General features: G+C 40.0%; 1 protein-coding gene across 8 annotated transcripts in view; it reads left to right on the top strand.

Annotated features, from left to right (window-relative positions):
* Rhot1 (ras homolog family member T1) overlaps window positions 1-23,791 on the top strand; it is an 84,849-nt gene that overhangs the window by 28,205 nt on the left and 32,853 nt on the right. For all 8 annotated transcript variants that reach the window (XM_070027236.1, XM_070027233.1, XM_070027239.1 and 5 more), the window contains 9 exons: window positions 2,104-2,157; window positions 3,253-3,305; window positions 9,046-9,154; window positions 10,009-10,110; window positions 13,764-13,862; window positions 14,356-14,464; window positions 15,721-15,841; window positions 21,692-21,776; window positions 22,757-22,902. In XM_070027236.1, the coding sequence (XP_069883337.1) occupies window positions 2,104-2,157; window positions 3,253-3,305; window positions 9,046-9,154; window positions 10,009-10,110; window positions 13,764-13,862; window positions 14,356-14,464; window positions 15,721-15,841; window positions 21,692-21,776; window positions 22,757-22,902 (878 nt within the window). The remainder of the gene's footprint in view (window positions 1-2,103; window positions 2,158-3,252; window positions 3,306-9,045; window positions 9,155-10,008; window positions 10,111-13,763; window positions 13,863-14,355; window positions 14,465-15,720; window positions 15,842-21,691; window positions 21,777-22,756; window positions 22,903-23,791) is intronic.

The following is a 23,791-nucleotide window of genomic DNA, read 5'->3' as shown; positions in this document are numbered from 1 at the left end:
TTGACCAAATAAAACCAATCCTAGTTTTAGTGTGGAAAATATTTCATCTTATAATTTATTTGAGCTGAATAAAGTTGTAGAGGTGTCCCTGCCTGCATATTTGTTGTTCTGGCAGAGTCTTATGGAGTAGTCCTTGGGAACACAGCAGGATCTCATTGATTATCAAAATGAATGTATATAGGGGCTGGGAAGGTGGCTCAGTGGTAGAGTGCTTGCCTTGCATGCCTGAGGCCCTGGGTTTGATTCCTCAGCACCACATAAGCAAAATGAAAAAAGCCGGAAGTGATGCTGTGGCTCAAGTGGTAGAGCTCTAGCCTTGAGCTTGAAGAGCTGAGGGACAGTGCCCAGGCTCAGAGTTCAGGCCCCACAACCAGACCCAAAACAAAAAACAAAACAACAACAACAACAACAACAAAAAGAATGTATATGGAAGCTAGATCCAGGGGTTTAAGCAGCACTGGAGAGTCAGATGGTAGGGGATGAAAGCCACTTGTAGCATCATTTGTAACTTAGTAAGTAGAAGCAAATCTGCTTAAAAGGCTAATAAAGCAAGTTCCAATGGCAAAAAGATGTCAAATAGATACTAGCAGTCCAAGGAAGGGAGGAGCTAGTACAACTACAACTAGGTATTTTTCCATGAGAGCCATCCTTGGGTGGCTTGTTCTTTAAGTGAAGAGACTTGATGACCATTTATGAATGTTATTTGAATTTGTCCTTATTTTTTAACTCTAAAGCATTAGTCTTTCCCCAACATAGCACAGGTTTCATTTCCTTTGGACAGTAGTGAGCATGTCTAATGTTTTGTTAAGGTACTGCCACTGAAGAGTTAATTTAATTTGTTTTTATATATTAGTGAGAGTTTGGCCTAGGTTATCCAGAACATTGGCTATTTCAAGTAATAGTTTTTGTAAACCAGGAAGAAAAGACAGTTCCTTCAATTCCAGTTCCTCCTTATGTAATGCCTAGGGCTATTAGGAGTGGCATGAAGTAAATGTCCTTTTATTTTAAGGTTGTTTTTGTTTTGTGAGTATTTATATATAGCACGGGGCTATATATAAGTTTTTTTGTACCAATAAAAATAACTGATAGGGGCTGGAAAGGTGGCTCAGTGGTGGAGCACTTGCCTTGCATGCATGAGGCCCTGGATTCGATTCCCCAGCACCATATAAGCAAAAAGAACAAAAGCTGGAAGTAGCTCTGTGGCTCAAGTGGTAGAGCACTAGCCTTGAGCTGACAAGCTGAGGGACAGCACCCAGGCCTCGACTGGACCCAAAAAACCCCCCCAAAAAACAAAAAACAGGTAATAGAAAGGCGAGGGTACAAGTTTCTGTCCAGTTGGAAGGTAGACAGGCATGGATGGGCTTTAGTGTCAGATACCCAGTTTTTAGTTTCTTTTGGAAAGGTTGTCACAAACAACTCCATTGGAGTATGAGAAAATCATTTCTTATCTGAACTTTTTTAATATAGAACTTTTTTGGGGTGTGGTACTGCGGTTTGAAGTCAGAGCCCTTCCTTTCTAGGCAGGCATTCTACCACTTGAGCTATGCCTCTGGCCCTGACCATTGTTTTTAAAATGTTGTTCTTTAAATGGTCTCTCAGGCTACCATTGATAGGATGAGCTTTGTCCTGGTGAGTCTTTCCTTACTGTCAGAATGAAATGTTTCAGTTGGTCTGATCCTTTGTTGAACTCACTCTTCTTTTCAAAACAATTTTTAATGGGTTTTATTATTCTGTAATCATACATGTATATGAATTACTTTGATCATATTCACACATATGTGCTTGTGTGTGCATGCATATACACACACACCTGTTGAGTATGTACTTTTTGCTCTAAGTCCTTGGGAATATTTTCCTCTAATAGTTTGTTTTCTTCCTCCATTTTTTTTTTTTTGTCTTTTCTTTTTTTGGTACTGGGGATCAAACCCAGGATGTTGAACTTGTTAGGCAAGCACTTTGTTACTGAGCTACATCCCAGCTTCTTTTACCTTCCCCCCAATATTTGTCTTCCTTTGGCCATAAAATATTAACTGGTTGTTAGTCAAATGCTACTGTTGGTATTTTATTGTTTAAATATCATTAATCTGTTAATTTTTTTTCTAGGCAAATGTCATCTGCATAGTTTATGCTGTTAACAATAAACATTCTATTGATAAGGTATGAATGTATAACTTTTTACCCCACTATATTCAACTATATTTAGTAAAATTTCTTTCTTTTTTTCTTTTTTTTTGGTAGGTCCTGGGGCTTGAACTCAGGGCCTGGGTACTGTCCCTGAATTTCTTTTGCTCAAGGCTAGCCCACTACCACTTGAGCCATAGCGACACTTCTGGCTTTTTCTGTTTATGTGGTACTAAGGAATCAAGCCCATGCATGCTAGGCAATCATGCATGCTAGGCAAGCACTCTACCACTAAGCCACATTCCCAGCCCCATGTAGTAAAATTTCCCAACAAATAAATAAATAAATAAAATAAAATTTCTATGAGGCATTTTATTCTGCTTTTCTTTTTTTTCTTTTTTTTTTTTATTGGTCATGGGGCTTGAACTCTGGGCCTGGGTGCTGTCTCTCAGCTTTTCAGCTCATGACGAGTGCTCTACCACTTGAGCTACAGCACCACTTCCGGTTTTCTGGTTGTTTATTGGAGATAAGAGTCTTACAGACTTTCCTGCCCAGGCTGGCTTTGAACCTTGATCTTCAGATCTCAGCCTCCTGAGTAGCTAGGATTATAGGCATGAGCCACCAGCGCCTGGCTTTGCTTTTCTTTTTTGGTTCTGAGTTCCTTTTTAGTTTGGTTGACTTGTTTTGTGTGGTTTATTGTTTTGTTTTGTTTTTGTTTTTTGATGCTGGTACTGGGGCTTGCACTTAGGGTCTGAACACCATCTCAGCCTTTTCTGCTCAAGGGTGGTATTCTGCCACTTGAGGTATACCTCCACCTCCAGCGCTTTGCTGGTTAATTGGAGATAAAAGAATCTTTATACTTTTCTTCCCTGAGTGTCTCTGAACCATGATCCTCAGATCTCAGTCTCCTAAGTCACTAGAAGTACCCAGCTGTTTTAGATTTTTGAGACATAACTCTAATTATGTAGCCCAGGGTGGCCTTGCACTTATGTAACTTCTGCCCCAGCCTTCTAAGTGCTACCTACCACTCATGTTGATGGGGCACTTTTAAAGTTGATCTTCAGTTTGGAAATTTATGGACAAAGTGCTTTTCTAATAGGCATCATTGTTTAGCTCTTATTTTCATTTTAGGTTACAAGTCGATGGATTCCTCTCATAAATGAAAGAACAGACAAAGACAGCAGGTATGTATAGTTTTTTTTTTCCTCTTAAACTATATTAAAAAGTTTCAAATTTAGGGCCAGGCGCTGGTGGCTCATACCTATAATCCTAGCTACTCAGGAGGCTGAGATCTGAGGATCACTGCTCAAAGCCAGCCTAGGCAGGAAAGTTCGTGAAACTCTTATCTCCAGTAAACCACCAGAAAACCGGAAGTGGCGCTGTAGCTCAAGTGGTGGAGAGCTAGCCTTGACCTGAAGAGCTAAGGGACCACGCTCAGGCTCAGAATTCAAAGCCAACTACCGACAAAAAAAAAAGTTTCAAACTTAGAGGAAGGATGTAAGAAATAATAGAGAACATCTATGAATCTTTCACTTAGCTCCACCATTTGTTAACATTTTGCCATATCTGCATTGTCAGTTTATCTCTCTGTTCACTCAGCCTCCATACACCCCACACACCTTTCTTGAAGCAGTAAATACATTTGAAAGCAAAGCAAAAATAACCGAGCTCTGGAACTATAAAGATTCACAATTACTGATAGATTAGTTTGATAATTTTACTCACAGTGTGAGCAGTTGTTCTTGATTGTATTCACCATGGTTTATGTCAGAGCGTAGTCCTTGAAAAACTATTAGCAACCTTTGAAATTTGTTTGTTTTTTGTAAATTATGAAATTATCATACAGAGGGGTTACAATTACACGGGCAAGATAGTGAATACATTTCTTTTTTTTTTTTGTCGGTCGTGAGGCTTGAACTCTGGGCCTGGGCGCTGTCCCTCAGCTCTTCAGCTCAAGGCGAGCGCTCTACCACTTGAGCTACAGCACCACTTCCGGTTTTCTGGTGGTTTATTGGAGATAGGAGTCTCACGGTCTTTCCTGCTCGGGCTGGCTTTGAACCGCGATCCTCAGATCTCAGCCTCCTGAGTAGCTAGGATTACAGGCGTGAGCCACCAGCGCCCGGCTGTGAATACATTTCTTATCAAGCATTGTTGCCTCCTTCTTGAAATTTGTTTTCACCACTTACAAACTCTATTATTCATTCGATTTCCAAGACTTCATTTAATTTCCTCATCTGAAAGTAGGAATAGGGGTAGTAATTGTGTTGGCTGTATGTGATTATGTTGAGAATCAAATGAAATAATATATAAGCACTTTCTGGCCATGGGACGAACTCTGGGCCTGGGCACTGTCCCTGAGCTCTTCAGCTCAAGGCGAATGCTCTACCACTTGAGCCACAGTGCCACTTCCAGTTTTCTGGTGGTTAATTGGAGATAAGAATCTCACAGACTTTCCTGCCTGAGCTGGCTTTGAACCATGATCCTCAGATCTCAACCTCCTGAGTAGCTAGGATTATAGACGTGAGCCACCGGTGCCTGGCTTATGAGCACTTTTTTTTTTTTTGGTAGGTCGTGGGGCTTGAACTCTAGGCTGGGTGCTGTCCCTCTGCTCTTCAGCTCAAGGCAAGCACTCTACCACTTGAGCCACAGTGCCATTTCCACTTTTCTGAGTTGTTTATTAGAAATAAGAGTCTCATGGGACTTTCCTGCCTGGGCTGGCTTTGAACTGTGACCCTCAGATCTCAGCCTCCTAAGTAGCTAGGCTTACAGGCGTGAGCCACTGGCACCTGGCTTTATGAGCACTTTTATAAGTCATCTTAAAAAGAAAAGAAAACCCTGGAGATTTTCATTTAGGAATTCCTGCAGGGAGATTTCCTTGTACTTCTTTGGAAGATACAAAAGTGATAGGGAATGGTCTGTCTATTTTTCTGAGCTGAATAGTAGTTCTAGGCATAAATGTTTTAAATGTTAAGCCAAAATGAAAACAATGTTAAAATACTATTTAAATGGACATATTTATAAAGCATTTAAAGTTTTTTTAAATGTTAGGAAAGTCTGGGGATGGGAGGGAAAAACTGGGGGAGAACAAGGGAAGAGGTAACATTGTCCAAAAAGAAATTTATTCATTACCTGACTTATGTAACTGAAACCCCTCTGTATATCACCTTTATAATAACAATAAAAAAGTTAGGAAAGTCAAATTAATTCAGTATGTATAATTTATTAATTGTACACATCTGGTCCTTAGTTTTTTAGATTTCCCTTTTAGTTGAGTGTGTTTGTGCTTTGAAACTGAAGATTTGGTTCTAAACAGATGTGGTCTTACGTATGTATATCTTAAATATTTATGGAAGGATCATTTTGTGACTGAGATGGCCTCATATGTTCCTTACAGTTCCTTTTTATCCTATTTTAAACTTTGTGGTGAATTATTGATAAGGTAGCAAGCACAGAAAGTCTTCTGACACACTTAGCCATGTTTCAGGAGCTTAGTGTAGTTGTAGTGGTTACAGTAATGGATGTTGTAGATAAAGAATATTCAGCCATGTTTCAGGAGCTTAGGTGTAGTTGTAGTGGTTACAGTAATGGATGTTGTAGATAAAGAATATTCCCTTCACCGTAATAGGTTACATGTATTGGACCAACTACCTTGGAAAATCTGCCTTGGGTAGCATCCATGTGCTCCTTATATTTGCTCTTGTTTGAATCATTTCTAGGCGATAAGTTTCAGAGAAGGTACTTTTGCCAGGATCTATCAAACACTAGTTTGGGCCACTGAATTAAGCATTTTTAGCTTTATATCTCAGCTTCCTAAATAGGAGGTGGTTACACTTTATATTCTGTTCTTCTGTTTTGGACCACTGTCACAATGGTTTTTAGTGATAGTTGCCTATCACTGTCACATGAGGTACTTAAAAAAAATATAGATGCTGCCGGGCGCTGGTGGCTCACGCCTGTAATCCTAGCTACTCAGGAGGCTGAGATCTGAGGATCGAGGTTCAAAGCCAGCCCAGGCAGGAGAGACCGTGAGACTCCTATCTCCAATAAACCACCAGAAAACCGGAAGTGGCGCTGTAGCTCAAGTGGTAGAGCGCTCGCCTTGAGCTGAAGAGCTGAGGGACAGTGCCCAGGCCCAGAGTTCAAGCCCCACGACCGACAAAAAAACAAACAAACAAACAAAAAAATATAGATGCTTTCATCCCAACCTGCAATTTTAGAATTTATAACTTCGGAATGAGATTTGGACATGTACATGTTTAAGCTCTATAAATTACTCTGATGTATATCTGTGGTTATCAACAACTATTTTTTTTTTTTTGGAAATCCTCCTGGCTGTGTTAGAAATCTGTATTTGAGTGACATTGTGGGTCAGTCCTTTTAAGCATATTGGTCATACCAGGAGGGTGAACTTAATGCTGCAAAATGTTTCTGAAGGAATCTGGAGTCTGGTAAGAATTTGCTTCACTTCCACACTGTCTTTAGGATTCACAAGTAACTTCTCTACTAGGCTGGTTTTTGATAACCCATTTGGATTTCCCATATGCCGCTCAGATATCATGTGTCTTAAAAGAAAATCCTTAATTCTCTGTCTTCTCCCTCTACCAAGAAACAACCCCTCAGTCTTCTGTCTTATAAATCTACGCATTTTTTCTAGCCCCCAAATAGTGTGTGGGTGTGTAGGCACGCGCGCACGCGTGTGCCTGTGCGTGTGTGTGTGTGTGTGTGTGTGTGTGTGTGTGTGTGTGTGTGTGTGTGTGTGTGTGTGTGTGTGTGTGTGTGTGTGCTTATTCCCCTTCCCTTTCAGTTCTAGCAATCATATCCAGGGCTTCCTACATGCTAGACAAGCCCTCTACAACTGAACTATACTCTCAACCCTTTATTTTTTCTTGATTTTTGTCATTCCCTCAGATCCTATATTTAATCTATTCATTCTGTTTCTAAAATATAGCACAAATATAAATATTTCCAACTTAATTTTTACTTCTCTAATCCAGATCACCATATTAATCCATTCTCTCTTTCTCTGTCTCTTTGTCTCTTTGTCTCTTTCTCTCTCTCTTTTTCTCTCTTTCTCTTTCTTGCTCTTGCTCTCTCTTGGGCACTCTCATTCTCTCTCATACTTGAGTGTAAACTTAGGGCCTCATGCTTGCTAAGCAGGTACTCTACGAAACTGAGCCACATTCCTAACCTTTGTATGCTTTAATTATTTTTTGTATAAAGTCTCAGAATTTTGCCTAGTACAGACCTTGAATCTAGTCCTCCCAATCTATATTTCCTGTATAGCCGGGGTCATTAGGCATTCCTGTACCCAGAACTTTTCTTGAAAAAAAAAATCAAACATTTAAGAATATATAGTTGGATACCCATGTCTCACACCTGTAATCATAGCTACTTAGGAGGCTGCAACCTAGAGATCATGATTCAAAACCATCCTTGACAGGAAAGTCTATGGAGGCTCTTATTTCCACTAAACTACCAAAAGAACCAGAAGTAGAGCTGTGGCACAAGTGGTAGAGCACTAGCCTTGAGCAAAAGAAGCTCACATAAAGCTCTCAGGCCTTGAATTTAAGCACCAGTGGAGAGAATGTATGGAGAAAGCCAGGCACTGGTGGCTCACACCTGTAATCCTAGCTACTTAGGAGGCTGAGATCTGAGGGTCCCAGTTTGAAGTCAGCTCAGGCAGGAACATCCATGAGACTCTTATCTCTATCTAGATCTTCAGTAAAAACCTCAGGACCGAACCCACATACACAAAAACGAACATATGGAGAGAATAGTGTATGGATTCCTATCTATCTTGTCAGTCAACTTCAGGATGATCTTTCAGTTACCTTGTTTAATCATTACCTCCCGTGTGTGTGTGTGTGTGTGTGTGTGTGTGTGTGTGTGTGTGTGTGTGTGTGTGTGTGTGTGTGTGTGTGTGTGTGTGTGTGTGTGTGTGTGTGTGTGTGTGTGTGTGTGTGTGTGTGTGTGTGTGTGTGTGTGTGTGTACTGGTTTTGGGCTTGAACTCAGGGCCTTGTTCTTTTTTGTGCAAGAGCAGCACACTACCACTTGAGCCACAGCTCTGCTTACAACTGTTTTAGCAGTTAATTGGAGATAAGAATCGAATAGATTTGCCTGCCTGGGCTGGCTTGGAACTGTGATCCTCAGATCAAAGCTTCCTGAATAGCTAGGAAGTACCGGTGTGAGCCACTGGTGCAATTTTGAAGCAAGCTGTAAATATTTCATTATATATCTCTAAAATGTTGTTCATGTCCTGCTTGTAACCTTTCAATGCTTCCTATTCACACTAACAATAAAATCCATATTCCTTACTGCAGCTTGTAAATCATTAGGTATTTGGCCTTTGATTCTCCATTCCTATATTATAACCCTTTTTTGATACTTAGTACTCTCCACTTTGGCATTTTTTCCCCCGTTATTTAACCCCTCCAGAATGTTCTTTCGGAGCTTTTGGACATGCTGTCTCTTCTCAGTTAGCTTTTCCCTGTTACATGATAGATTCCATCTTGTCCTTTTTTTTTTTTTTTCCCCTAAAAAGCCACTTTCTCAGAGAAGTCTTTCCTTGATTGCTATTGATAATTAGCTTCCTCCCATTACTCTATGGTCCCCTATGGAGTTCTTTCATAATACTGATTTGGAAATTATTTGTATTTGTTTATTTTTGTGGTTTGCATTATTCAAATGGTGAGGACTTTTCTCTGTCTTGAGTTCTTGTCTGAGTGTGTAGCTTCTTATAATAAATACTCTGTAAATATGTGTTGAATGAATTAATGAACCTGTTTCACTGGAATGCTTGACCTGAATAAAGTAGAGGCTTTATGTTGGGGAGATTAAAGGTTTTTAGTTAGGATAGATTAAGATATAAATTAAAATGTAAGTTTAATGTCTTACCTTCCTTATTGCAACTTACTTTGTTTCAGGCTGCCTTTAATACTAGTTGGGAACAAATCTGATTTGGTGGAATACAGTAGCATGGAGACCATCCTTCCTATTATGAACCAATATACAGAAATAGAAACGTGTGTGGAGGTATGTCTCATCATTTGATTTGGAAATTTAGTGTTGGCAAATTTTTACTAACTTGAGGTTCTGATTAGGAGAGGGTAATGATGTGGGATGCAACGAATTATCTGTACTTTGTGAGTCATTTGAACCAAATGACAAAGAAAACTTGTAGTTGGCTTCTAAACTTTTTCTAGGCATTTATTAAAGAAAAATGCATTTTTCAGGTTATTAATGGAATCTTATTTATATTGATATTTTATATTAATAGTTAAAAATGTTTTTGAGACCAGTGCTTGTGGCTCACCCCTATAATCCTAGCTGCTTAGGAGGCTAACATCTGAGGATTGTGGTTGAAAGCCACCCTGAGCAGAAAAGTGCTGTGAGATTCTCATTTCCAATTAACCACTCAAAAACTAGAAGTGGCACTGTGGCTCAAGTGGTAGAGTGCTCACCTTGAGCAAGCACAAAGAGGTTCAGGGACAGTGCCCAGTCCTTGAGTTCCAAGTTCCACAACATATATATACATATATTATATATATGTGTGTGTTGTGTGTGTGTTCTTTTTTTTTTTTTTTTTTTTGAGGCCAGACACAGGTGGTTCATGCCTATAGTCCTAGCTATTCAGGAGGCTGAGATCTGAGGATTGCAGTTCAAAGCCAGCCCAGTCAGGAAAGTCCATGAGGCTCTTAGCTCCAATTAATCACCAGAAAACCAGAAGTGGCACTGTGTTTCAAAGTGGTAGAGTACTAGTCTTGAGAAAGCTCAGGTCAACACCCAGGCCCTGAGTTCAAGCCCGTGACTGACCAAAAAAAAAAAAAAAAAAGTTTTTGTCTCTCATAGTTGATTTCAGAATATAAAATTTAAAACTTTTTTTTCAGTGTTCAGCAAAAAACCTGAAGAATATATCAGAGCTCTTTTACTATGCACAGAAAGCTGTTCTTCATCCTACAGGACCTTTGTACTGCCCAGAGGAAAAGGAGGTATTTCATATTCTGTTTCTAGAGGCCTGTATAGAGGAATAACTCAAGTATGCTAGTAGTTTGTAGTAAATCAAATGTGTTTGTAAAAGTACAACTACTGAAATTGAAATGTATTGCTTATTGTTAAATTTTTCTGGGCACTTCAATGACATTTACAGTAAATACTCAGAATGTTTTCTAGGTTAATTATTATTTCAGGAAGTTCTATTAGAACAGAATTGATAACAATAAAAACAAACACTTCAAGAACTTAACAAATAGTCTACTTGTATAGTTTCTTGACCTAGGTATAATATATAATTCAATTTGAATATACTTGTGTGTGTGTGTGTGTGTGTGTGTGTGTGTGCGTGCATGTGCGCACGCACATGCGTGCATATGTGCACACTGTTCCTGAGCCTTTAACTCAGGGCCTAGATGCTGCTCCTGAGCTTTTGTGCTCAAAGGCTAGTGCTTCAACCCTTGAGCTACAGCTCCACTTCTGGCTTTTTGGGGGAGTAGTTTATTGGAGATAAGAGTCTTGTGGACTTTTCTGCCTAGGCTAGCTTCAAACCTCGGTCTTCAGATCTCAGTCTCCTGAGTAGCCAGGATTACAGGTGTGAGCCACTGATGCCTGGCTTCTTTTTTTTGTTTTATAGCTAAGAAAACAATAATTTCTTACTGAAATACCTAAAATTGAACAAAAGTTTTCCGTAGACTTAGAATTGATTGAATTTTTAAATATAAATCACATAAAATTTGCCCCTTTCAAGTGTGTGTTTCAGTGAAAAGAGTAGATTTTTAGATGACAAAGCATATGTATGTGTGTGTGTATATATATGCGCGTACACACACACAGATCAACCTTCAATTCTAGCATCAAGCCAAAGAAGGTTGCATAATCCAGTTAGCTATAAACCTTCAACTGGAACTGATTAATCTGCAGTGTAATGACATGTTAAATGGCAAGTACGAAGGAAAGAATAAAATTCTATAAATGCCTTCCAAGTAATGAATTTGCTAAAAATCATATCTGTGGATATGTATCCCTACTGAGTGTAGATTTGTAGAAAAAGACTTTTTTCTTTTTTTGTTGGTCGTGGGGCTTGAACTCTGGGCCTAGGTGCTGTCCTTCAGCTCAAGATTCAAGGCTAGCGCTCTACCACTTGAGCCACAGCGCCACTTCAGGTTTTTTGTTGGTTAATTGGATATGAGTCTCACAGACTTTCCTGCCTGGGCTGGCTTTGAACTGCAATCCTCAGATCTCAACCTCTTGAGTAGCTATGATTATAGGCATGAGCCACCAGCTCCCAGCTAAAAAGACACTTTTTAAAGATAAAACAGTTTCATTACAGATTACCATTAACATATGTACATTTTACAGTCACAAATGCTGACTTTAAGTTCCAATTAAACAAAACATTATTCCTCCAAAAAGAATTGGACTAGTGGAAAACAAAATCTTAGGACTACTGTATTTTTAATTTTTTCAGTAAAAACACTGGAATTAAAATTTTTCTTTTTCTCTATAGTCCATGATCTTGCTTATTGGCTCCAAGGCTAAAATATTTGTCATATGACCTTTTATAGAAAAAGTGCTGACCCTGGTTTAAAAAAAAAAAATCTGAGTTGGCACTTAATCTGACCTTAGTTATCTTCCTTGTTCTTGGTTTATTTGTTATTCCTTTATTGAGATGCTTCTTTTTAATTTCCTCTTTTTTCCCCCCCTGCTTTTTGTTTTTTGTTTTGTGTGTATGTGATGTGCATGTGTGGTTTTTTTTTTTTTTTGGCCGGTTGTGGACCTGAACTCTGGGCCTGGGTGCTGTCCCTGAGCTCTTCAACTCAAGGCAAGCGCTCTACCACTTGAGCCACAGTGCCACTTCCGGCTTTTTCTGTTTATGTGGTGTTGAGGAATCGAACCCAGGGCCTCATACATGCAAGGCAAGCACTCTACCACTGAGCCACCTTCCCAGCCCTGTTTTTTGGTTTTTATTTTTGCAGTGCTGGGAATCAAACTCAGAGTTTTGTACATTATACAAATGTTCTACCACTGAACTATATTCCAGCTATCATTTACTCCTAATTCAGTATTTTCTGAATTGTCTTGTCATAAATATCTCCAAGTACATTGTTGGAAACTCATTCCATCCTGATCCAGCATGATGCTGTATTTTATTTTATTTATTCCTGGGGCTTGAACTCAGGACCTAGGCACTGTCCCTGAGCTGCTTTTGTTGCTCAATGCTAGCATTATACCACTTGAGCCATAGCACCACTTCTGGCTTTTTCTGACATGTGGTACTAAGGAATCAAACTCAGGGCTTCATGCATGCTAGGCAAACACTGTACCACTAGCCACATTCCCAGCCCAGTGCTGTATTTTACAAGCAAAGAAATTTGCCAAGTACTTTCATAACCACAGGTTTTCACCTCTGAAGCCTTATTCCAGTAATACATTGAAGTTCCCTCTAAGTCTGGTCTCCATTATTCATTTGCTGCTCTGTTTTTAGCCCTCTTGTTAGTTCTGCTAATCTGCTAATCTCTGGCTCTTCTGCTAGTCTCATATGAGTAAGATATTGTTACCATCTGTTGCTCATTTTTGTGTTTTTTTTTTTTTTTTTTTTAGGGGGGGTCTGGTTGTGGGGCCTGAGCTCTGGGCCTGGGCGCTGTCCCTCAGCTCTTCAGCTCAAGGCTAGCGCTCTACCACTTGAGCCACAGTGCCACTTCCAGCTTTTTTTCTTTTTGCTTATGTGGTGCTGAGGAATTAAACCCAGGGCCTCAGGCATGCAAGGCAAGCGCTCTACCACTGAGCCACCTTCCCAGCCCCTGTTGCTCATTTTTTAGGTGTACCTGCTTAATAGGTAAAAGTTGAAAAACTTTCAGACTTTACGTTGTTTTATTTATGTACAAGTTTGAGGCACCAGACCTAGATTGGTGGTTAGCACTTTAAAGTCACATTAAAGATGGGTGCTGGTGGTTCAGTCCTATAATCCTTGCTACTTGGGGCTGAGAACTAAGGACCATGATTCAAAGTTAGACTGTGTAGAAAAGTCCATGAAGCTCCATCTTTAAGTAGTCAGTAGAAAGCCAGGTTAGAGTCATGGTTCAAGTGATAGAATGCCAGCTATGAGCAAGAAAGAAAAATGAGAGTGTGAGACCCTGAGTTCAGTAGCCAGTGTCAGGAGAAAAAAATCGCTTTAAAGCCAGGGGTAGTAGCACATGACTTTCTTAAGAAGGAAGATTGCAAGTTTGAGGCCATCCTATGTTATATAATCAATGAGACCTTGCCTCATAAATTTTGTCATTGTAGTTTGAAATGTTGTCAGACGAGGTTCTTCAAGTCTATAATCATAGCTACCTCGAGATGGAGATCATTTTCCCAGCATAACTTAGGAAAATTGTAATTTTTTTTTTTTTGGTCAGTCGTGGGGCTTGAACTCTAGGCCTGGGCACTGCCCCTGAGCTCTTCAGCTCAAGTCTAGCACTCTACCACTTGAACCACAGTACCACTTCTGGTCTTTTCTGTTTATGTGGTACTGAGGAATCGAACCCAGGGCCTCATACATGAGTGGCAAGCACTCTCCTGCTGAGCTACCTTCCCAGCCCTGAAAGTTGTAATTTTTTAAAAACTTACTTTAATTAAAACAATTGTTTCTTTTCTTGATGTTTTATAGATGAAACCAGCATGTATAAAAGCCCTTACTCGTATATTTAAAATATCTGATCAGGATAATGACGGTACACTCAATGATGCTGAACTCAACTTCTTTCAGGTAGCTCTCTTTACTTCAGATATTTGTATAGCTTTTTCTTTCTTTGCTAATAATCAAAGCGATAAAAACTTACTTTAACCAACAATACATTGTTAAGACTTTGTCTTTTTCATGTAAAACTACTGCATCAAACTATTTAAGTCCTTGCTTAGGATATAAAAACTCTTATGTGTAGGAACTAAGAAGACTCTTTGATAGTTTCATTTCATGGTCTACAATGGTTGTATTAAAGATAACTTGGAAGTTTAAACCCTCAATCATTCTGCTTTCTTGGCTTTGTGTAACATAGCTCTACAAAGAGCCTGATGATATAGAAACAAAATACCAGTAACTGGAAGTTTCTTTTCTTCTAAATATGACATGCTTAAAAAAGTAGAGCCTATCTTCCCCTCCCCCCCCCAAGTAGAGCCTATCTTAATTTATTTCTTTTGGCTTAATATTATTTATGTGTTTGTTTTCAATTTAATTTATATGTTGTTTTTCTTTTTGCTAGAGAATTTGTTTCAACACTCCGTTAGCTCCTCAAGCTCTGGAAGATGTCAAGAATGTAGTCAGAAAACATATAAGTGATGGTGTAGCTGACAGTGGATTGACACTGAAAGGTAGGAGAATGGTGTTTTTCTGCCCCTGTGCTGGGGATTAAACTCAAGAGGTTTTAAGTACAAGCAAACACTGTACTACTGAGCATTATCCTCAGTCCTTTTTTTCACCTTTTTAGATTACTTAATTTTCAGTTGTATTTATTTATTTATTTTGATGCCAGTACTGGGACTTGAACTGAGGGCCTGGTTACTGTCCCTTTGCTTTTTCACTCAAGGCTGGCGTTCTGCCACTTGAGCCACAGTTCTACTTCTGGCTTTTGGATGGTTAATTGGAGTTAATATTCTCATGGACTTTTCCTGCCTTGTCAGACTTTGAGCCGAGATCCTCATTAGTAGTTAGGATTATAGGCATGATTAATCAGCCTGAAATTTTGCAGAAGATGAATATCTATATAGCATTATTAACTTTAAGAAAGTGTTAATATTTACTAATATCTTAAAATATGACTTGGATATTTGAGCTGGGGAATATGCTATTGGTGAGAATTATTATTTTGTAATATAAATTAGAGATAAGGAAATGGGTTGGATCCTCAGCAACATAGAAGTTCATCACAGAAATCTGGAATAAACAAATGTACCTTAAAATTCTTCCTTTAGGGCTGGGAAGTTGGCTCAGTGGTAGAGCGCTTGCCTTGCATGCATGAGGCCCTGGGTTCGATTCCTCAGCACCACATAAGCAAAAAGAAGAAAAAGCCGGAAGTGGGGCTCAAGTGGTAGAGCGCTAGCCTTGAGCTGAAGAGCTGAGGGACAGTGCCCAGGCCCAGAGTTCAGGCCCCACGACCAGACCCAAAAAAAAAAAAAAAAAAAAATTCTTCCTTTAAATCCCTGTAATAGGAATTACTTTTAGGGATTTATCTATGAATCAAATTTATCAAGTATTAGAATGTTCCTGTTTATAGTTCATTGAATCTCAGTGAAATAAGAAAGGAAATTAAAATCTAGAATTTTCTATTGAAGATATATACAAGATTTTCTTTTATTATTTGCAGTTGTTTTTGTTATGTAACTTTGTGACTGTCAGTATATTCCGTGGGATATAATTCTGGCCTTTTCATCTAACTTTCTCTTCTGAACTGAGTATATGTGTTGGTCCCTTCAAAATGAGCTATTTTGTTGAAACACCAGTCAACTCTCTTTTTTTCTTCAATATGAACACTGGCGTATATGTGTTTTCAAATCTCCCTTGTTTTTCTCCCATGTGACTGCGCACCCTTCTTCATGTCAACTGTATTTATTGATGTACTTTATTGCAGGTTTTCTCTTTTTACACACGCTTTTTATCCAGAGAGGGAGACACGAAACTACTTGGACTGTGCTTCGACGATTTGGTTATGACGATGATCTGGATTTAACACCTGAATATTTATTCCCCCTGTACGTACCTTTAGTTTTATTATTGATTTCACTTGCCAAGTAATTTCAAATTTTAAATGTTTTACTTAACACATGTTTTAGTTCAACCTCCTCTGGAATAATTTAGAATTATTTCTCAGTCTGCACTGTAGACAGTTTGGACTAGAGATTTTTATTTTTATTTTTTCAGTATTTGGATTTGAATTCAGGATATTTCACTTGCTAGATAGAAGCACTACCCCCTGAGCCATACCCTAAGCCCTTTTTTCTATAGTTTTTTTTTTTTTGGGTCCGGTTGTGGGGCCTGAACTCTGGGCCTGGGTGCTGTCCCTCAGCTCTTTAGCCCAAGGCTAGCGCACTACCACTTGAGTCACAGCGCCACTTCCGGCTTTTTTCTTACGTGGTGCTGAGGAATCGAACCCAGGCCCTCGAGCATGCAAGGCAAGTGCTTTACCACTGAGTCACCTTCCCAGCCCCTATAGTTATTTTTATAATGTGGTTTTACTCTTGGTCTGTTATAGGCCTCTAGCTGCAAATCTCCTATATATGCCTCCCACATAGTTGGTATTACAGGCACACACCTTCAAACCCATTGTATTTGTTGATCTGGGGGTCTCACTAACTTCTTCCCCGGGCTGCTCTTGAGCTTTAATCCTCCCAACACTGCATCCTGAATATCTGGGGTATCAGGCATGAGTCACTGTGCCTGGCAAATCCTTGAATACTATGTTGTGCTTTTTTTTTTCCCCCTGACAGAAATGGAGTTTGAATTCAGGGCCTCATGCTTGCACTTGCTGGGCAAGTGTTCTACCACCAAGCCATGCCTCCAGCCCTTAGAATTCTTTATCATGGAACCTGTCCTGTGTATTATAGGGTGTTTAGTACATCCTTAGATAACAGTAACACCCATTCTTGCAGTTGTGACAACCAAAAATGTCTCTAGAAATTGCCAGATATCCCCTTAGAAACTACATCATCCACAATTGAGAGCCACTAATTATAGTATAGCTCCAATTTTTCTTTTCTCTTCCCATGGAAAATACAAGTATCTTTTTAAAATGCATTTTGCTGGGGCTGGGAAGGTGGCTCAGTGGTAGAGCACTTGCCTTGCATGCATGAGGCCTTGGGTTCGATTCCTCAGCACCACATAAGCCAAAAGAAAAAAGCCGGAAGTGGTGCTGTGGCTCAAGTGATAGAGTGCTAGCCTTGAGCTGAAGAGCTGAGGAACAGCACCCAGGCCCAGAGTTCAGGCCCCACGACCGCCCCCCCCCAAAAAAAATGCATTTTGCTGAAGGAGAAAAAAGATGCCAGATAATCATTGTTTTAGACTCAAAGATCAAATATGTGTTGGTTAGCATTTTTCTTTCCTTTTGTCAGGATAAAATAAGTAGTTTTCCTGAGCAGCTGATTGGTACATGGTTATTTTCCTTTGATAATGCTATGTGAGCTCTGTTTAAAAATGTGTCAAGTGCTGCCCTCACATAGGAGAATGCCTTGCTGCAGGGTGCCTTTTCTACCCACAAAAGCAGGTTTTTCAGGGATTATAACTTTGCATTATCTGGCCTTTGGGTGTTCAACTCTGTTCCTTACTCTTTCAGTCTTTTTAAAATTTTATTTTAAAATAGTACCTCTGGCTGTATGTGTAACAGTTCATAAAGACTTGTTACTTTCTCTTCCTCATTAATAAGAAATAGAGTTCTTTGTGATTAGATTCTCATCCGCTAATCAGTTCTAAGTTGGAACTTCATTTGTCTAACTTGCTTATTCTTGGCACATTTCCCAGTTTTTGTTTGTAGTTGTTATTTTCCTACCAATACTGGTTTGAACTAGGGGCCTTGTACTAACTTGACTTAACTTCCTTGATCATTCATTCATGGCTGACCAGTTGAGCCATGCCTCTAGTCTAGCTTTTTGCTGATTATTTGGAGCTGGAGTCTTGAAGGAGTTTTCTGTCTAACCTGTCTTTGAACTGTGTACTCCAAGTCTAAGTCTCCTGAGTAAATAGGATTATAGACACTCAACTATTTCCAGGATTTTTCATTGACTGTGTAATGATGGATGAATTTGTCCTGGGACATCCACAAAGTTTTCTTTTCTGTGTCCTTTTTGCAATGGATACATTCTATAAGAAACTATTTAGTGCTTTTTAAGATAGAAAAATGGTAAATCCTATCTGTTAGGGCTCTGTGGCATATGTATACTAATCATCTCTTTCATACTTTATTTCATATTTCCTGAAAAATAACTCCCTAGAGCCACTACTTGAACCTCTCCAACTTTATTATTAACTCTGCTAAATTAGTACACACACGTACATACCGCATGCGCGCGCGCACACACACACACACACACACACACACACACACACACACACACACACACACACACACACACACACACACACACACACACACACACACACACACACACACACACACACGTTAATTCCTGAGACACAAGGTAAATCTTAAGCTTCTTAACATGGCTGAGGTCATTCATTACTGGTTGTGCCCATGCTCTCCCCACCTTAATTCCAGAAGTAAACCACAAACTATTTATAGATCACCAAACATCTGTTGCTTTCTATCTAGGTTTTTGCCGGTGGTATATTTTAACTCTATTACCTTTAGTGTAGTTAAGGTTTCATCCTTTAATTTTCAGTTGAAGGGATAGTGTCAAAATCAGTAGTGTCGATACTGCCCTACCTTCTAGTCCAGAGATGTTCCTTTTTATAGTTGCTTCCTTAGCATCTTTTTTTTGTTTGTTTTGTTTTGTTTTGTTTTGGTCAGTTGTGGGGCTTGAACTCTGGGCCTGGGCACTATCCCTCAGCTCTTCAGCTCAAGGTGAGTGCTCTACCACTTGAGCTATGGTACCACTTCTGGTTTTCTGGTGGTTTATTAGAGATAGGAATCTGACAGTCTTTCCTGCCCAGGCTGTCTTTGAACTGTGATCCTCAGATCTTAGCCTCCTGAGTAGCTAGGATTTCAGGTGTGAGCCACTAGTGCCTGGCTCTTTTTTTTTTTTTGTCGGTCGTGGGGCTTGAACTCTGGGCCTGGGCGCTGTCCCTCAGCTCTTCACCTCAAGGCGAGCGCTCTACCAATTGAGCTACAGCCACTTCCAGTTTTCTGGTAGTTTATTGGAGATAGGAGTCTCACGGTCCCTCCTGCCCGGGCTGGCTTTGAACTGCGATCCTCAGATCTCAGCCTCCTGAGTAGCTAGGATTACAGGCGTGAGCCACCAGCGCCCAGCTGCCTGGCTCTTTTTTTAAAGATAATTAATTAATTTATTTTTGTCAGTCATGGGACTTGAACTCTGGGCCTGGGCACTGTTCCTCAGCTCTTCAGCTTCAAGGCTAGTGCTCTACTACTTGAGCCACAGCGCTACTTCTGGCTTTTTCTGCTTATGTGATGCTGAGGAATTGAACCCAGGGCCTCATGCATGCAAGGCAAGCATTCTACCACTGAGCCACCTTCCCAGCCCCCTTAGCATCTTTAGTTTACATACTTCAGCACTTGACTCATTTTACAGAGAGCTGATTGACGATCTGGCTTCAATATGATTTCATAGTGGTAGGGAGCCTGTTGCTATCAAAAAGACAAAAAAAAAAAATGCTGGGAAGGTTACAGAGAAAGGGGAACTCACCATGCTGTTGATGTCAGTGCAAATTAGTACAATCATTATGGAAAACAGTATCGAGGTTCCTCAAAAAAGCTAAAAATAGAGTTAGCATATGATCTGTGATCTTTCTACCATTTATATGGAAATGAAATCATACCAAGGAAATAACCTATCCCTCCTATGTTTACTGCTAGTCACAATAGTCATTCTATGGAATCAAACAAGGTATTAGATACCCATCTGTGGATTAGTAAATGACAAAAATGCCATATATGATAGCTACTCAGCCATAAAAAATGAAGTTTGTTATTTGTGGCCACATGGATGGGACTAGAGGAAATGAAATAGGACACTTGCAGAAAGACAAATACTGAAGGTTCTCACTCATTTGTGGAAGCTGATTCCAAGAGGGGATTGGAGAGAGAGAAGGTAGAGGTTGGTAATAATACCAATATACACTTAGGGATGGAAGAATTATTTCTGATGGACTATAGCATAATTGGATAACTATAATCTGTAATAATTATAGATTTCAAAATAAGTGGAGAAGCCAGGCACCGGTGGCTTATGCCTGTAACTACTCAGGATGCTGAGATCTGAGGATCGCTGTTCAAAGCCAGCCCAGGCAGGAACATCTGTGTGACTCTTATCTCTGATTACACCAAAATACTGGAAGTGGCGCTGTGGCTCAAGTGGTAGAGTGCTCGCCTTGAGCTGAAGAGCTGAGGGACCGTGCCCAGACCCAGAGTTCAAACCCCATGATTGATTAACAAAAACAAAATAAGTGAAGAAGAGTTTGAATGTTTCCAACACATAAAAATGATAGTATTTGAGGATATGGAAATGGAAGTTACTCTGCTTTCTTTAGGATTCATAAAATAAGTGCAAATATTATGCCAGTTTAAACTGTTTATATTTGTGTATGATGTGCTGGTTCTGAGACTTGAACTCAGGGCTTGGGCTTTGTCCCTGAGTGCTCTTTTTTTGGGCTCAAGGCTGGTGTGTTACCTCTTGAGCCACAATTTCATTTCCAGCTTTTTGGTTGTTATTTCGAGATGAGAGTCTCATAAATTCTCCTGTCTGGCAAATTTTGAACTGTGATTCCCATATTTCAGCCTCAGCCTCCTGAGTAGCTAGGATTACAGGTGTGTAAAGCACCAGTGTAAGACTGAAAATTTTTTTTTTAACTTGAAGTCTACCTTGTTTTTGTCTTTTTGTTACCTAACTCATTGCATTTCACTGTTCATTGAACTGCATTTAAGGTGGATCAGAGAGACCAAGAAGAAATCCTTCTTCACATTATTTTCAACTCATTTCAACATGGAGATTGATATTAAGCCTATATAGTTGGGCTTAATATGTAGTTGGGTTTGTGGTTTGAGTCTAGCCAGGCAGAAAAATTTTCTTTTTCATTTTTTTTTGTTTCGGTCATGAGGCCTGAACTCTGGGCCTGGGCGCTGTCTCTCAGCTCTTCAGCTCAAGGCTAGCTCTCTACCACTTGAGCCACAGCGCCACTTCTGGCTTTTTTCTTTTTGCTTATGTGGTGCTGAGGAATCAAACCCAGGGCCTCATGCATGCAAGGCAAGCACTCTACCACTGAGCCACCTTCCCAGCCCATGGCAGAAAAATTTTCAAGACTCCTTTTCCAACCAATAGCTGGGCATGTTAGTTATGTGGGAGGCTGAGATCAGGAGGATAGCAATTCCAGGCCGGCCCTGGGCAGAAAAATTTGAGAGACTATGGTCCATCCATTAAGCTATAATAGAAAGTAGCAAGTACTTGTCCAAGTGCATGCCTGTCCAGGAAGCATGACCCCATCTCAAAGTAAGCAGTGCAAAAAAGGACTGGAAGTGTGGCTCAGCAGTAGAGTACCTGCAAGCTTAGGTTCCTGAGTCAAAATCTCAGTACTGTTAAGACAGAAAAAAAAATTAAGCTCATAATTGTAACTTATAATTTGGTTATTGGCAGAACAAACCTATTGCAGTTTAATCTATATTACTTATAAAGATTTTATTTCATCCTGTTCATTTGATATTTAGGAATGATATGTGTGTCACTTTGAACTGACTATTCTGACCCTTCTTGAGCATGCTGTAACCACACCAGAAATGTTGCTTGGAAAGCTCTTAATGGCTTCAGAGAAGATGTTATGTACTTGGTGTCATCCCACAAAAAGTTTTGTTGCAACTTTTTTCTTTTTTAAATTAAATTTTAATATTTGATTAATGATTTTCTTCTTAAATTTTTCAACAGGCTAAAAATACCTCCTGATTGCACTACTGAATTAAATCATCATGCATATTTATTTCTCCAAAGCACCTTTGACAAACATGATTTGGTAAGCTTTTAAACTTATTTTTGTATTTAAACTGTAATTTTCATGATATATGGTAATTTTTTTTCAATATTGGGTTTTAATTCAGGGCCTAGCACATGCTAGGCAGATGTTCCGTTACTTGAACCACACCCAGCCCTTGCAAAAAAAAAGAAAAAAAATCTGTGTGAATGATGTTATTCTGTTGTCTTAGCTGTGAGATATGTAGCGAGAAACTCAACTTTCTTTTTTTTTTTTTTTTTTTTTTTTTGGGGGGGGTGTCTGGTCATGGGGCCTAAACTCTGGGCCTAGGCGCTGTCCCTCAGCTCTTCAGCTCAAGGCTAGCACTCTACCACTTGAGCCACCGCGCCACTTCCGGCTTTTTTCTTTTTGCTTATGTGGTGCTGAGGAATCAAACCCAGGGCCTCATGCATGCAAGGCAAGCGCTCTACCACGGAGCCACCTTCCCACCCCCAGAAACTCAACTTTCTAAACCAGCAAAAATATTTTCTGCTCTTTTATTGTTTTTTCAAAATGTAAAGTTCTAGTTTGTGATGCACTCTTTCGAAGCTTATCTTATATCCATGTGAAGAATTTTCTTGATAGAATATAAATTTTCTTATCATTTGTTTACTCAGTTTTTTTTTGTTTTTTTTTGTTTTTTTTTGTTTTTTTTTGGTGGTTGTGGGGCTTGAACTCTGGGCCTGGGCGCTTGTCCCTCAGCTCTTCAGCTCAAGGCGAGCGCTCTACCACTTGAGCTACAGCGCCACTTCCGGTTTTCTAGTGGTTTATTGGAGATAGGAGTCTCACGGTCTCTCCTGCCCGGGCTGGCTTTGAACCGCGATCCTCAGATCTCAGCCTCCTGAGTAGCTAGGATTACAGGCGTGAGCCACCGGCGCCCGGCTTGTTTACTCAGTTTTTAGCATAGCTTTATTAGACTAGGGATTTATTCCTAGACATTATTCTTTTAGGTATCTAAATATTAATTTCCTTGTAATCTTCAGGATAGAGACTGCGCTTTGTCACCTGATGAACTTAAAGATTTGTTTAAAGTTTTTCCTTACATACCTTGGGGGCCAGATGTGAATAACACAGTTTGCACAAATGAAAGAGGCTGGATAACATACCAGGGATTCCTTTCCCAGTGGACGTGAGTATAGCACTTATCTTTTTCCTCTAGAGTCACAAGGAGGTTAGATTATGGCGTATTATATTCATCATGTAAGCTTGTCAGTTCTTGTGAATTTTTCACTCGTAATTACCCTTACTCAAGATTTGTAATGCTGGATATTTTTAAGCTGAGCTATAGATGTTCTTTGAATTTATCCGTATAGGGTGGTTTTCTTTTAGAGGATAGTACTAGGAAACAATCATAAGTCTTATATCAAAACTAAACTAATCTGGGCACCATTGGCTCATGCCTGTTATTCCAGATACTCAGGAGACTGAGATTTAAGGATCATAGTTCACAGACAGCCTGGCAGGAAAATTCATGAGACTCTTTTTTTTTTTTTTTTTTTTTGTCGGTCGTGGGGCTTGAACTCTGGGCCTGGGCACTGTCCCTCAGCTCTTCAGCTCAAGGCGAGTGCTCTACCATTTGAGCTACAGTGCCACTTCTGGTTTTCTGGTGGTTTATTGGAGATAGGAGTCTCATGGTCTCTCCTGCCCGGGCTGGCTTTGAACCGCGATCCTCAGATCTCAGCCTCCTGAGTAGCTAGGATTACAGGCGTGAGCCACCAGCGCCCGGCTTCATGAGACTCTTTTTTTTTTTTTTTTTTTTTTTGGGTCCGGTCGTGGAGCCTGAACTCTGGGCCTGGGCGCTGTCCCTCAGCTCTTCAGCTCAAGGCTAGCGCTCTACCACTTGAGCCACAGCGCCACTTACGGTTTTCTGGTGGTTTATTGGAGATAGGAGTCTCACGGTCTCTCCTGCCCGGGCTGGCTTTGAACCGCGATCCTCAGATCTCAGCCTCCTGAGTAGCTAGGATTACAGGCATGAGCCACCAGCGCCCGGCATTCATGAGACTCTTAATTCCAATTAA

The sequence above is a fragment of the Dipodomys merriami genome, unplaced genomic scaffold (assembly GCF_024711535.1).
Source record: "Dipodomys merriami isolate MVZ:Mamm:240054 unplaced genomic scaffold, mDipMer1.0.p SCAF_19, whole genome shotgun sequence".
In the NCBI taxonomy this organism is placed as follows: domain Eukaryota; kingdom Metazoa; phylum Chordata; class Mammalia; order Rodentia; family Heteromyidae; genus Dipodomys; species Dipodomys merriami.
The sequence above is the reverse complement of the archived record's forward strand: the minus strand, read 5'-3'. Positions and strand labels throughout refer to the sequence as shown.